General features: G+C 42.8%; 1 protein-coding gene across 3 annotated transcripts in view; it reads left to right on the top strand.

Annotated features, from left to right (window-relative positions):
- The window catches only part of HS6ST2 (heparan sulfate 6-O-sulfotransferase 2), a gene marked incomplete at both ends in the record, with an annotated part of 288,942 nt that overhangs the window by 245,209 nt on the left and 29,146 nt on the right, over nucleotides 1-14,587 (top strand). For 2 of the 3 annotated variants that reach the window (XM_082680661.1, XM_082680660.1), the window contains one exon: nucleotides 5,131-5,217. The exons of the other annotated variant lie outside the window; for it this stretch is intronic. In XM_082680661.1, the coding sequence (XP_082536787.1) occupies nucleotides 5,131-5,217 (87 nt within the window). The remainder of the gene's footprint in view (nucleotides 1-5,130; nucleotides 5,218-14,587) is intronic. 3 annotated transcript variants of the gene reach the window in all.

The raw sequence follows: 14,587 nt of genomic DNA, 5'->3' as shown, positions 1-14,587 counted from the left end.
CATGTTCTTTCCTGATGCCAGTGAGGCATTCAGGGATGTGACCGCCTTCCCTGGGCAGAAACAGCATGTGCCAAGAGGTGAAGAGAGCAAAAGGGCAACAATAGTCAATAAGCTTATTGCTCCAGTCCCCAGTGCCCCTGTGGTGAGTTGTTAGAGTGAAAAATTAATGGAAGGGGAGAGGCCAAGATAATGCGAGCGTCCCAGCTGCCTTTTCCAGGAGCTCTGCAATTACAAAGTAATTGTGTGCTTCTGTGTGAATGGTCTACCTGATCAGCTGAGTGCCCTCTGCTTTAGAGAGGAGAATCCTAAGACAGAAGGAAGTCACATGCCTCCCTGGCAGCCAGGATTAGAACTCAAGATTCCTGAGTAAATGCTTTGAATGCCTGAGGTTGTTTCTGAGAGACTGTAGCCACAGTGGGTTTCACAGCAATAAAGATGAGCATTTTCTCTTGTCTAAAAACCCTCAGTCATTGCCCACAGTTAAGCAAAGGGAACCTAGGGGAGGAAGCTAAAGGAAAGCACAGCTTAGTGAACTGAACTTTCTTTGCTTGATGGTTAATAGAAATCATAGATCATGGGAAGAGAATGCTTAAAGAGACATGGACTCGACTTTAGACACTTCGGGTAGAAGAAAATGAAAAAGTTTGGAACCAAGAAAGAAAACCACTCAGGACATAACCTAGCAAGACAGAAAAATGAAATGAAGAATCCTCACCAGCTCTAATTAAAGGAAATCAATATTTGAAGAGCTGTCTTGCTCAGTAACAGGACAAGGGCAAAAATACTTCAGCAACGTGAGCCTCTTAGAAAATAGAAAAGCAGGCTTTCATGGGGAAGCAATCATGATTTAAAAGGCTTCAAAAGACAACCACTCGGTGGGTTGATATGTTGTAGAGGGCACTCAAGCACCTTTTGGGAAGGAGATAGATGAGCTTCTATGCCTGCTAGACTCTATATTTGTAAAGCACATTTCCTTATCCTGGGAGCTCTAAGAAGCCAAGGGTCATTTCTAGGGAGCAAAGAGTAGCTACCATTTCCCCAGAGAGACTTGAAGTAAACCCTTAACAATAGCTTGGGTTTCATCTCTGTTACCACTTACAAGAACACACACTGGAAAAACACTAAAAGCCATACAAATGCAACAGACTTTCTGTTGTTATTCGCGGCGCTAGCCAACCATCCGAGCAAGTCCTTTCTAAGCTCACCTCTTTGTGATCCACGTGATGATCAACCATCAGTAACTGGAATCCAGTTTTCCCAGACCGTTCTTCCTTAGGCGTGGAAAATATGGGACATGTGTGTCACCACTTCCTTCTCTCCCACCGGTGCCAGACATTGATACAGTTGGCACTCCTTTTCCACTGAGCCGAAATGCAGCTTTTTCATTTATTTGTTCAACAAATATTTTTTGGAGCGCCCTCTTAAGAGCTAGTTGGAGAGATGGATAAACAGTAAAATAGAAACAACACTACAGGCACCCCATGCTAAGTGCCAAATAAAAGATATGTAGACAATGAGTATTATAGCCCAACTCGCTCTTCCGAAATACAATTTCAAATTCCTAGGGCCCTGAAAATTAATTTTAAAAAATTCAGTGCTGTTTTAGTTAGAGCAACACAACTATTTCTCATGGGTCTGAGACGAATTAATTCCAAAAAGAGCTTACGATGTACTACCGGAAATGCAGAAGTTCCTGTATGCCACCCATCAAGAAAGTGAGTCGAGGGTGTTTGAAACTGCTAGGTTCTTCTCCCTCAAGTACCTCTCTGACCTAAGAGAAAAAATCCAGATTGGAGTGGATCTGATTGCCATTTTGGGTTAAGTACCCTGGATGCCATTTCAGCATCAAATTATTCAATCAGAAACACTTTGAAAATGCTGAAGAGTTGGGTTAGTCACAGTTTTCCCACCTGGATACAATGTGCATAATACTGCAGGATTTTATTTTTCACTTTTCTGGTGTTGGAGACATTTGTGGAGCCGATGGAAAATGGTTTACGATACATGTTGATGGACAGCCGACCAAACAGACAGAGCGAGTGCTGGCATTCATTAAATTTTCCTATCAGGAACACACCTGGAATTGTATCCATAGGTCTTTGATGAGGCTGGCTTGGGAGGGAGAGAGGAAAGAATCTTACCCCAGGAAAAAGATAGCTACTCCTAAGGAGTGGGAGAAGCCTGGATCCATGCCCCCTGGGATTTCAGGCCATAGCTTTTAATATCCCAAAGAGGAGATGAAAGTCAAAAGGGCTGACAAGTCGTCTAGAGACAGACAAAATAATGACAACTGGGATGCGCCTGTTTCAGATGTGTAAGTTGGAAACTAGCTCTAATTCCAGGCAGCCCCCCCAATCTCATATACCCCCAAGTTATCATCCAGGTATCCCAAAAGCAGGCAGGGCTTATTCCTGTAAGTCCCTGGGATTGCCACATGCTTCTTTCAGTGGTCAGCATCCTCGGCAGCATCTTAATGGATCATTGACCCATGTTTTTTCAGATCTCTGAGGCTCCCAGACAGTCTGCAGTTGCAAGATTTTCTCTTTCTCTCTCGTGGAGCACTTCTGGAAAACTTGGGGTCTCTCTTTCTCAAAGTTTCAGAATCATAGCATCTTGTCCAGACTTACGTACTCAGCCTGGAACTTTGAGGGGGAGCTCTTTCCCCTCAGTGTTAGGCCAACCTTTCTATACAACAGTTCCTTAGTACATCTACAGAATTAAACTCCTAGGATCCAAGCCTGCCGCCATTCTGCTGGCCACTCCCCCACTTTCAGATACCTTTTGCCACTGTCAGTGGATCTGCTATTGGCGCGGAACAAACATTTTGAGTTACTTGATTACTTTCACCTCCAGTCTTGGTGCCGTACCTTCCGTCTGTGATTCTTCTCTGAGCAAGTTTTGTGTTTATCCCACTCAGATCTGCCCTTAAAGGATTTGGCACTTGGTCAGAGGGGGTCCTTATTTCGATCACTTAAAGGAAGACTGCTCCAGGACCACCACCTCCTCCCACCTCCAAAGCAGCTGTTAATAAGGTCGCCACGGCCAGCTGACAGCTTTCCCAGATGTCCTGCGGTGCCCTGCATTGAGCTTAAAGAGGGTCACTTGTCATGCAGATTTTAAAGACCCTTGGCTCGCAAGGCACAGACTTGGGAATACAGCAGTGGAAATGGGTGTCTTTTATTCAAAAGAACGTGGATGCCTGAACTTAGTGACTCGGGAGACAGGGTGTTGAGTGACCACCTACTATTCTGAACCTAGCAGCCTGCAAGATCAAAAGATCCCTTGTTTCAGAAGGCTTCCATCAAAGTTTCCCACTGCCTCCAGTTTGAGTGAGGGGGTGGGAGGAGGAAGGCTCAGTGGCCAGTGAGCTGAATGTGGAAGTGAGGGAATTGAGACTCGCTTGAATTTTGCAACACACAGCGTATTTCATCCTCTGCATGAGACTGCAGCAGCCTTCTGGAAGAGACACTTATGAATTCTTCTGAGTTCCAGTCTTTTGTCCAGTTATCACTTCGTTTCTGAGGGGGGTTCTGAATGAGGATGGTAGCTGCTATGGTCCCAGGGATGGTTAAGGAGTTCTTTGCCAGGAAGTCAGCGTGGATGGGCAGGGGCAGTGCTGCATGAGTTCTTCAGCACTTCGTCTCAGCGGGCTTCTGACATCTCCTGGGGAACAGACTGTGCGCCTACTCTCTCCAGAGCCACCCACCCCAGCAGAAGGATTGGCGCTCACCTTGGTGACTCCCACTTCAAAGGAGTGCTTTGGAGCCCTCCTGGACACTGAATCCTACCTGCTGGAACTTTCGCTATCTGTCTGATTAGCCCTGTGCTCACACACATCTGTATTGCCTTGGCAATCGCCAGGAACCCATGATTATCTCTTGTTCCAGTCACATCCACGTAGCCACTTAAAGCTGATGGATGTGAGGCAGAATACCTTTCGTGACCCACCCTCTCACCCTACCTCACCCCACATCTAAATACAGCTACTTGCAGGCATCTATTTCTGAGGTACTTAAAAGATTCATAAATATCTGGAAAGCTCTTTGACATTCTCTGAGGCAATATCCTGTGCCTTTGGAAGGCTCTATTATACTCATTGAAAGCCAAGATATGCCTTTTTCTTCTTTACCTTCACTTTTTGTAAAAGGTTATGCTGACGTAGATCTTAGTAACAAAAAAAAAATTCTTTCTGATGAAATCAGGATAAATAATTCCACACATCATCAAGCGGGGGAAAAGGCTTTGAATTGGTTTCCATGGAAATCTGGAGATGAAGTAAAGTAATAATTTCAAGGCAGAGCAGCTGAATTGAAGATAATGGTAAAAATAGTTTGATAAAGAAAATAGAATAAAGTAATCAAGAAGCCTCCAATCAATTATTCCTTTTTGTTTACCTTCAAGTGATTAATTTGTCTGCGTTTATTAACCTGAAGAGATTAAGCAGACCTTCCTAGTGATTTATTTCGTAATTGTTTCCAAGGTTTGACATAAGCTGTGCAGTTATTGAAGGTGCAGATCTAAATTCAATTACTCATGAAGCAGGTGGTGCTTCACCTGAAAGAATATCTGAATTCACGGCCTTCCCATGTTAACATTATGAGTGAAAATTATTAATTTATCTGATAGTATCTCCCAAAGACTTTTAGAAGTCATTTGGCATCCACATACTTCACAACAAGTCAGCAGCTTCAGAACTGAACTTGAAGTACAGAGAACCCAGAGACAGGAAATGAAGGATTTTAGGTTAAAGACTAGTTAATTTTTTTGGCCAGAGCCTCTCTTGAGGCCTGGGCTGTGGCACTGTCATTAATGGCATCCACCAGCTCAAGCTCTGAATGCCAAAAGAATAGCTTTCTTTGAACTTGACCAATGGTTCCCACTCTCTGTACCTTTGAAGGACAGCACTGGATAAGATCACGCTTTATTTTGACAGGCGAGAGAGACAGAGAGACACATGCACGCACACACACGCACACACACACACACACACACGGGGGGGGCGTGGGGGGAGAAGAGAGATTAAGATATTGAAAGAGAGACGCCTTGAAAGTCTTTAAATGAAATAACTAATTTCTTTTTGTCTCTGTGGTCATTGTTGTATATATTTTTCTATTCTTTCTGTGGGTATAGTAAGGATAGACGGGGTTCTCCAAACACTAATCCAGGCGCCAACTCTCCGTCATCCACAAAGGCCCGGAACACATCTAAGAACGGGAAGTAAGTGAAAAGTGCCCCTGTGCATCCAACATAGCTGTCACCAAGCCATGTACTGTCCTCATTTTGTCATTCATTCATATTCATTCAAAGATTTGCAGAATGCCTTCTGTGTGCTTTGCTTTGGGCTAGTCACTGGGGAATTTAAATGAGTAAGGCATGTGTCAGGAATATGGGGTGCATGAAGAACTAAAGAAGGGGGAGGAGAGGGAGGGGGAAGTCAAGGGATGGCTTTGGGAAGATAGCTTTTAGGGCTGATTGTGATGGGTAAAGACTTATAGCAATGCAAGATTTGGGCTATGAGTCTCAAAAGTTGAAGAAAGAAGAAGCAGCGGCACTGATCAATCGTTTTATGATTTGCAAAATCCATGAAAATCTGTCTTTGATCCATACACTAAGATTTGGGGTGGATTTAGAAGAATCTGGAAAGCCATTCCATAACTATCCTGGTTTAATTACATTTGCATTGTAACCATGTCACTGATGTACATGATATGTGTATTCTTTTCCTAGCGACTAACCTGTACCATGACCTAACCCAAAACTGTCTTTTTGTTATTGCCAAAAACTTGTATTGGCTGAATATTTGTGATGTTAGATTTACCTCTTTGGGCTGATTCCAGAAAGCAACATTGGCCGACCTCTCCCTTTGGATTCAGCAGAGAATGGCAGTCTGAAACAGTGTGATCCCATGCAGATGGCATACCTCCAATTAGGCGCTCCCCCTTTGAAGTGGCTTCAGCCCTTTGGTGAATGACTCGGGTCCTCTTGTAAGCCCTCTGTCTCAGGGCTGTGGGGCATTGTGACGGGCAAAAATACATCCCCAAAGGAGAACCCAGCCTGCATCTAGGAGAAGATGAAAGATGCCTTCATCATGCTAAAAGCTCTAATCTAGCAGTAAGATATATCACTACAAGAGCATGGCTTTGCCATGAAAGGTGAATTTGTAACGGTCATATATTTTATGTATTCAGCATTGGACCATAAATGCTGCACTTTGAATATGATCTTATTTTCAACTCCCAAAGTGAAAGAGCTATTGGCTCCCTTTTTTTTCTCCCTTCTCCTCCTGAATACCATTTCAGGTTTGCATATAAAGTTGAATGTGGGCTATCTTGGAGAATATCAAAAGCAGTGGTGAAGACAGAAGACGAAATCTCAGAGCAGTTAGAACTAGTTTCAGTTATTTATTGCTGAGCACCACAATCAAAATGCTGAATAAATTATGAAGGAAGGGAATTGATACACACATTCCCAAGCAGCTGAATGTTTCCAAATTAGTCCCAATTCATCGTCAGCATGCGCCCGCGGTTAACAGAGATAGCCTTGGAGAATCGCTTTGAACTCCATGCTTGCAGAAACGGCAGGCCCTGGTCTGGGTATCTTGTACACACCTGTCCTGCTGACAACTGCAGGGCACAGTCTCCCGTTTATTAGGCCCTCATGTATAATTAAGGATGTTTGTGATTGCTGTTGCACTTTGAAAGGAGCATTGTTTTGTTTCTTTTGGCTTTGCGGGAACCCAGACTCTTACCTTGTGAATGAAGAGTCCCCGTGGAGCAGTCGGTAGAATTGGAGTTCAGATGACATAAAGAACGCATAGCTAATACCATTGCCGGCTTGTTAACAGTAGGAGGCCTGCATAAATACATTCTTAAGTAGATAAACATGATCTTATATCCCACTTGCTGGATTTGGACACCTCCCAAACTTCTGCCGTGGTGAGGGCCTCCCTTCCCGCACGTTCTGAGCTAGGTGTCTTTTATCTGCCATGTACTTGACTCACAGATTGTGCTGGTTCTTTACAATTCTTCTTTCTTTTCGGGGATTATTAATGAAGATTAAAAAGTTCTCCAATAGCCAGTATTCTCTTCAAGGATATGTTTCAGGTTCCCTTTCTCTTATCTCCCATCAGTTGGCGGGAAGTTGTTGGGTTTTTTTTTTTTAACTCTTTTCTGCACATTTTCTCCTCAGGATATTTTTGTCAACAGCAGCAGTACTGACCTTCCATGAATATGGTGAGACTATCCGGGGGGGCATTTTCCCACACTCTCTAGAACAGTGTCTATCAACGTTTAGGCACGTGTGTTGTTATAGTTCAGAGACAGTGGTTACTTCTGGGTTTGGGAGTGTGTGTGGGGAGGCAGGGAGCTAGGTGGGCCTCTGCTCCCTGGGGTTTTCCCCGTGGTGCCTTTCACAGTGGACAGCATCCAGGGTGGGTGCTGTCCTACTGGGTTTTCTCATGTTATTTGACCTCATGACAGGGGGATAGCAGTTTTTAAGAATTCCTCTGTTATTTTGAGGCCAGATACAGGCTGGGAGACAGAAGGCGTCTTCTTTTCTTCTCTGGAAAGAAACTGGCCTCCTCTGTTTTCGAAGACAAGTCAAGCTGCCTCAAATATACCTCATGACTAAAAATAGTAACAACTAGTACGTGTTGAGTGAGTGCTATGGGCCAACCTCTGTCCCCGAGCGCTTGATACAATTCGTGTCATTAATTCTCACCCACCAAAAGCTCAGGAAGTAGGCACTATTATTATTTCCATTTGATACACGAGGAAATTGAGGCTTGGAGAGGATATTGTGTGCCTACGTGGGGTCTCCCAATGAACAATTTTGGTAAAGCCCTTCTTTAGCACCAATAATAGTAATAACAATCAGTAAAATCTATCGAGCTTTGACTTTGTGCCCTCGTGCTAGATAGACCCTGGGCCACAGAGACAAATGCAAGATACGATAGGTGCCCTCAAGGAACTCAGTCTTCAGAGGACAGAGGATGGCGACATGGCGTTTACAGTGAGGCAGTCACGGGGCGCTGTTGGTGGGGAAGACGTCATGTGGGGATATCAACGAAGGCTTCTGAGAAGTGACCCTTGAACCCATTCATTTTCTCCACTTACCCCTCAGGAGGCAAGGCCAGGTCAGAAGAGGAAAAGGCAAATTAGTCTCTAAGACAGACAGAGTCCTTTAATGTTGATAAAAAAAACAAGTTAAAGTTGTGGATGAGGTCAAAGCTAACACTGAATGGCCAATTCTGTCTTTTTTTCCAACTTCAATCCATTTGGGGCCAACTGCCATGCAGCGTAGCATGCCGAGTAGCTTAAGAAACCTACAGTGTGAAAGTTGTGTCATTCTGCTTGCTCCATTTTATTGCCTGGATCTGAAGCTGGGTACCAGCCCTCTGTTTCAGGGAGGAACAGATGGAATGGGATATGTCTGAGCAGCAGAGCCAGACTACCCTGGCAGTGACTTTCAGGGAGGTGCATGCAGTTTCTTCTATGCTAACAGTGAGCCAAATTGACAGGACAGGGAAAAAAAGCAGTGCAGAACCATACCCCTGAGATCAGGAAGCATAGGTTTGGCAGAGGTTAATCAGAGACCAGCCAGACCAGGCCACCATATTTGATTTGGTTCCCTTCGATAATGTGAATCTGTTATTCTGTCTGACACATCAAGCCACAGTCAATCCTTTTGCTGATCCATTGGGTTATTCCCAGCAAGCACTTAAACTGTCAAGACTGAGCATACATGGTAGCCACAAGGAGCCATTACAGATTTTCTTTTTGTACCTGAACATGTTCACACGTCACATGAGACCAACACTTTTGCTGACCTGATAAGGACTCAAGAAGGGTCAGTCACTTTCCCAGAGTCACGCGTCTAGTTCATAGCAGAGGTCAGCCTAGAATCCTGGTTTTCTAATACCTGTCCTGTGCTCTTTCTACGGCAATGTGTGCTGCAGTTCTGCTCCCAGATAGCAAGACACTTTGGCCAATTGCACCACACAAGGCTTGGAGCCTGGTCTCAGGACGTCCAGCTGAGTGCTGTGCCCTTTGTACGTTACCATACCTGTGTGGGTGGGTTCTGTTAGCCTCTGTGAAAATGGAGCCCTTGGGGAGAAATTGGAATCATTCCACTTAAAAAAAAATGTAGGGGTAGTGATGATGAAAGGAAACAGCATGTACTTTTCAAACACTTCACTTTTTCTCGAAAATAACATCATTTTGGTTGTGTTTGGACAGTTACCCTTTCTCAATATTACTGTTGAGCTATCTCGAGCCTTTAACACAACCCTTCATCAAGAAAGCGATAAAGAGAACTCGTAGATCACTATAGCTGTTCTCCTTCAAACCAGACAACCAAGGCTGAGGGTGTGTGTGTGTGTGTGTGTGTGTGTGTGTGTGTGTGTGTGTGTATAACATTCAGAGGCATCAATTGAAAAATTAGATTGCAGGCAGTTGCAGATGAGGCTGGAAATGAATCAATCCTCTCAGCCTGAGGTGTTTTTCACATAGGCTCAGGCTATGGAAAGACAAAGACCAAGTTCAATGTTCAAATACTGGTGAAGGCCAGGAATATTGCAGGACCAGGGCAGAGCACCCAAGCACAGTGCCTGGTAGACGATACCATAAATGTTGAGTTCAGTTCCATAAATATTGGCTTAAATGAATTAAGCTGGGGAGGGGATGCTAAAATGGAGAAAAAGGAGTACAGAAGGAGGATATGAGATGGTCAAGTCAATTCTTACTCACTTTACACTTCTATCCAGAGCCGACCCTGGTAGCAGATGCCACAGGAAGACTGATTCCAAGCTGTTTTTGCCAAAATTGTCTCATCACGGACAGGCCTGTTTATCTTTTCAGCAGTCTCTAGATGAGCAGACTCAGGAGCACATAGCTTCATAAATCAACTAAACACACCAACAGTCCTTTGGTTTTGGTTGGCAGGACCCAAACGGAAAACTTTCCTGCTTTAGAGAGAAGAGGTGAAGTCTTGCTTGTTCTGTGTGGATTCAGTGTGGTGCCGTTTTATGTTCAGATTGAATTGTTTACATGTGCATCGCTGGAGTCCATGTCCTGTGTACTATGATCTCATGATTATGTCATTTCCTCTCATTGAGAGCCCTGTATTTCTTCTAAGACAGTAGGCTGTGACTACCACTAAAACCCCTAGTTTTGCCTCTGTGTATGAAAGAGAGAGAGAGAGAGAGAGAGAGAGAGTGTGTGTGTGTGTGTGTGTGTGTGTGTGTGTATTTTCACTTCACATTGGTGGTATGCTGTATGAGCATAGCAATCAAATGGTCAAGTACTGAACTTTTCAAATAAGCGCTGTAGTTTGATGTGATGATGATGTCAATAGTGCCTTAGTTTAGCTATTAGACTAAGTCTAATATCACAAAAGCTTGTGAAAAACCAAAGCCCCAAACACTCTCTCTCTCTCTCTCTCTCTCTCTCCACGCCCTCCCTCCCTCCCCCTCCGTCTCTGCTGTTACTCCTTTGTAGAAAAAAGCAAATGACAAAAACATAAGCCAATGTCAGAATGTATTCCTAAGAACAACTTGGAGTGGAGTGTGCCTGAGAATCAGTACGTTTATAGCCGAATTGCCTTTTCCCTCCAATATTCGCCAGCCAGGATAGTGCGAGACTTTTGGTCACAACAAAAATGTCAAATCTACCCCAGAAAGTATACTCATTAATTAGGCAGGAAAGTAACATAAGACATTTGAAAAGGACTTTTAATAACAAGGGGTAAATAACACATAGGCTTGGCATATTTTGAGGTTTCACCTAGTGCTAACCAACTGTAGATGGGGCTGTTCAAAGATCTCTTTAAATAAATTAATCATGCAGCCTTGTGTGTATTTGAAAGGACATCAGCTTTGGAGTCAGATAGACCTGGATGTGAATGCTGGCTCTATCACTGATTAGCTTAGTACCTACCTCATTGGGCTGTTGTGAGGATAAAGTAAAATCCAAGTAAGGCTCTTCTAGTGCCTGGCACATGGCAAGTGCTTAATAAATGTCAACTAGTGATTATGCTTGCCTCTGCTGCCAACATACTGCAGCTGGGGACAGTGTGACCTGGCCAGCATGATCCTGACCAAGTCAGAGCTCTGGTTATCTGCTTTGCCAGCTCCAGAAATGGGGAAGCAGACGCCCCAGCACCACTGGCAATACATAAATAATGCCCACAGATTGAGACAAGAAATTACTGGAAGATCCAGGAAGAAACAGTCCAGTTATGGAAATATTCCCTCGGGGGTACACGTGCATCTCTGTGATGGTTAGGATGTAGAGTGTACTCACTAACATCATAAATCCCCCTAAATATCTGACTGTCCGTGCTGACCCTGGTTCTCCAGCTTAGTCAAGAAGGGTGTTGTGCTAATGGAGCCTTAGGAGGCAGGTGTCATTCTTCTCCCTTCTCACCTGCTGCACAAAATCACAGACGCAACGTGCTGCTCTCTAGAGCAGGGGTCCTCAATAACTCCTTTCTCCTCTGTGACATACATGGTTGAGAACTCTCATTGGCATTGCTCCAGGGGACCTCAGGGTTACGTCCACTTGCCAGGTGCTGGCTGGAATTCTACTCCTCTCTCACTTGAGAAGGCCTAGGAATGCAAAGAAGAGGGATGTTAAATAGGATTCCTCCGTTTTCCTCTGAGTAACACATCTCTCTCCGTCTCTGTCTCCCTATTGCAGTCCGTGTCTCTCTCCGTCTAGAACTCCCTCTCTTTCTCCCTTCCTCCTTCCTTTCCTCCCTCCTCCCCCATCCAACTATCTATCAATGCTCCATCTTGCCTTTATACCCCAATATTTTTAGCTTTCAGCCTAGCTCTTTCTGAGCTGAAGGAATTACAGAGGCTTAAATCAATGGCATCTTCTAATGCCTCCAGGCCAAACATGTTGTTTTTCAGACAAATAACCAGTGAAACATGGCCCACTATGGTTTGCAGTGCTAAGAGAGTATGGGGGGACTTCCCTGGTGACGCAGTTGTTAAGAATCCGCCTGCCAATGTAGGGGACACGGGTTCGATCTCTGGTCCGGGAAGATCCCACATGCTGCGGAGCAACTAAGCCCATGCACCACAACTACTGAGCCTGCTCTCTAGAGAGCCCGCGAGCCACAACTACTGAGCCCGCGTGCCACAACTACTGAAGCCTGCGTGCCTAGAGCCCATGCTCCGGAACAAGAGAAGCCACCACAATGAGAAGCCCACGCACCGCAAGGAAGAGTAGCCCCCGCTCGCCGCCACTAGAGAAAGCCCACGCGCAGCAATGAAGACACGACGCAGCCAAAAATAAATTAATTAATTAATTAATTTTTAAAAAAGAGGATGGAAACACAGGGCAAAACTATTGTGCTATCCAGATAATTACTACGAATCCAACACTGACTAAAAATCTGGAGTGTAGAAGCATTTAAATGTAGAGTAGAAATTTTTAATTTGTTGAAATCCAGTTTATCATTTTTTTTCTTTTCTGGATTATGCTTTTGGTAGCATATCTAAGAAGTCTTTCCCTAACCCAAAGTTGCAAAGGTTTTCACCTATGTTTTCTTCTAGATGTTTTGTAGTTTTGTTTTTACATTTAGGGCAGTTTTCCAATTTGAGTTAAGTTTTGCATATGGTGCAGGGTAGAGATCAAAGTTTTGTTTTGTTTCACATATGGATATCTAGTTGTTCCAGTACCATTTCTTAAGGAAAATATCTTTTCTCCATTGAACTACCTTAGCACATTTGTTGAAAATCAAAAATCAATTTTATATATATATATATATATATATATATATATTTCTAGATGCTTAATTGATCAATATTTTATCCCTATGCCAGTTCTGCACTGTCTTGATTACTCTAGCTTTATACTAAGTTTTGAAATCAGGTGGTGTGAGTCTCCCAACTTCATTCTTCCTTTTCAAAGTTGTTTTGGATATTCTAGGTCCTTTGAATTTCCATATGCATTTTAGAATCAGCCTGTAAATTTCCAGAAAAAGAAAAAAAAACTGCTGGGATTTTGGCAGGGATTGTGTTGAATCTATATATCAAATTTGGGAAAAACTGACATCTTAACAACACTCAGTCTTAGAAGCTATGAAGACAGTGTATCTTTCAATTTATTGAGATCTTTAATTTCACTTAGCAGTGTTTTGTAGCTTTCAGTGTACATGTTTTTCCTAACTTTTTCAGATGTATCCCTAACTATTTCATGCTTTGGATAATAGTATCCTTTTATTTTAACTTCTAATTGTTTTTCCCCAAGTTTCCATTATTTTTATAAAATTTTTATTTTATATTGGACTATAGTTGATTTACAATGTTGTATTAGTTTCAGGTGTACAGCAAGGTGATTCAGTTGTACATATATAAGTATCTATTCTTTTTCAGATTCTTTTCCCATTTAGGTTATTACAGAATATTGAGTAGACTTCCCTGTGCTATACAGTAGGTCCTTGTTGGTTATCTATTTTATGTATAGTAGTGTGTATATGTCAATCCCAAACTCCCAATTTATCCCCCCCCTTTCCCCTTTGGTAGCCATAAGTTTGTTTTCTATGTCTGCAAGTCTGTTTCTGTTTTGTAAATAAGTTCATTTGTATCACTTTTTTAGATTCCACATATAAGCGATATCATATGATATTTGTCCTTCTCTGTCTGACTTACTTCACTTAGTATGATTTCTAGAATATAGAAGTACAATTGATATTTGTATACCAGTCTTATATTTACAAACTTGCTAAGCTCACATATTAGTTCCAGGAACTTTTTTGAAGATTCCATTGGATTTTCTACATAGACAATTATATCACTTGTGAGTAAAGACAGTTTAATTCTTCTTTTCCAATATGGATGCCTTTTTTCCTTGCCTTATTGCACTGGCTAGAACCTCTAGTATGGTATTGAATAGCTATGAGTTATTTGGTGTGTAAATAATTCCTACCTGTTTAGCTTTGTAAAAAAGATACATAAAAACAACGGAGTGATAGTTGGACAATGGAAGTGTCCTCTAAAGATGATATTTTGGGGACAAATGAATGATCACTGCCTTTATCAAAAGGTCAAAGCTAGATTCCCAAAGTACTGCACAGAAATTTCATCAGAGAAAAAGATACTATCCTGGGGAGGAGGAGGAAAACAAAAAGCAAAAAACAAAATGAAAAATAGAATAACATACACTCTTCCCTTTATTCTAATTCGTATTTTCTCGCTCTCTTTTCTCTCCCTTCTCCCCTCCCCCCTCTCCCCCCTCTCTCCCTGCATGAGTTCTTTAAAAGAAACAGTGTGGTATAGTGGTTAAGATGGCAAACTCTGGAGCCAAGTCATTGCTTTAAAATCCCAACCCTTCCCTGGGTAAGTTTCTTTATCTCTCTGTGCATCACCTTCTTCACTTGTAAAAAGGGGATACTAATGTGTCTGCTTCATAGGATTTTCTTGAGGATTCAATTATTCATTCATTCAAAACTTTTATTGATTACTTATGAGATACCAGCTACTATTGTAGGCTCTGGAGACACAGCAAAGAAAAAAACAGACAAAATTCCTTACCCTCATGCCCATTCTCGTGGAGGGATACTGTCATTAAACAATTAAGTA

Source organism: Grampus griseus (genome assembly GCF_964374135.1).
Source record: "Grampus griseus genome assembly, chromosome: X".
In the NCBI taxonomy this organism is placed as follows: domain Eukaryota; kingdom Metazoa; phylum Chordata; class Mammalia; order Artiodactyla; family Delphinidae; genus Grampus; species Grampus griseus.
This window is presented reverse-complemented; position numbering and strand designations above follow the sequence as displayed.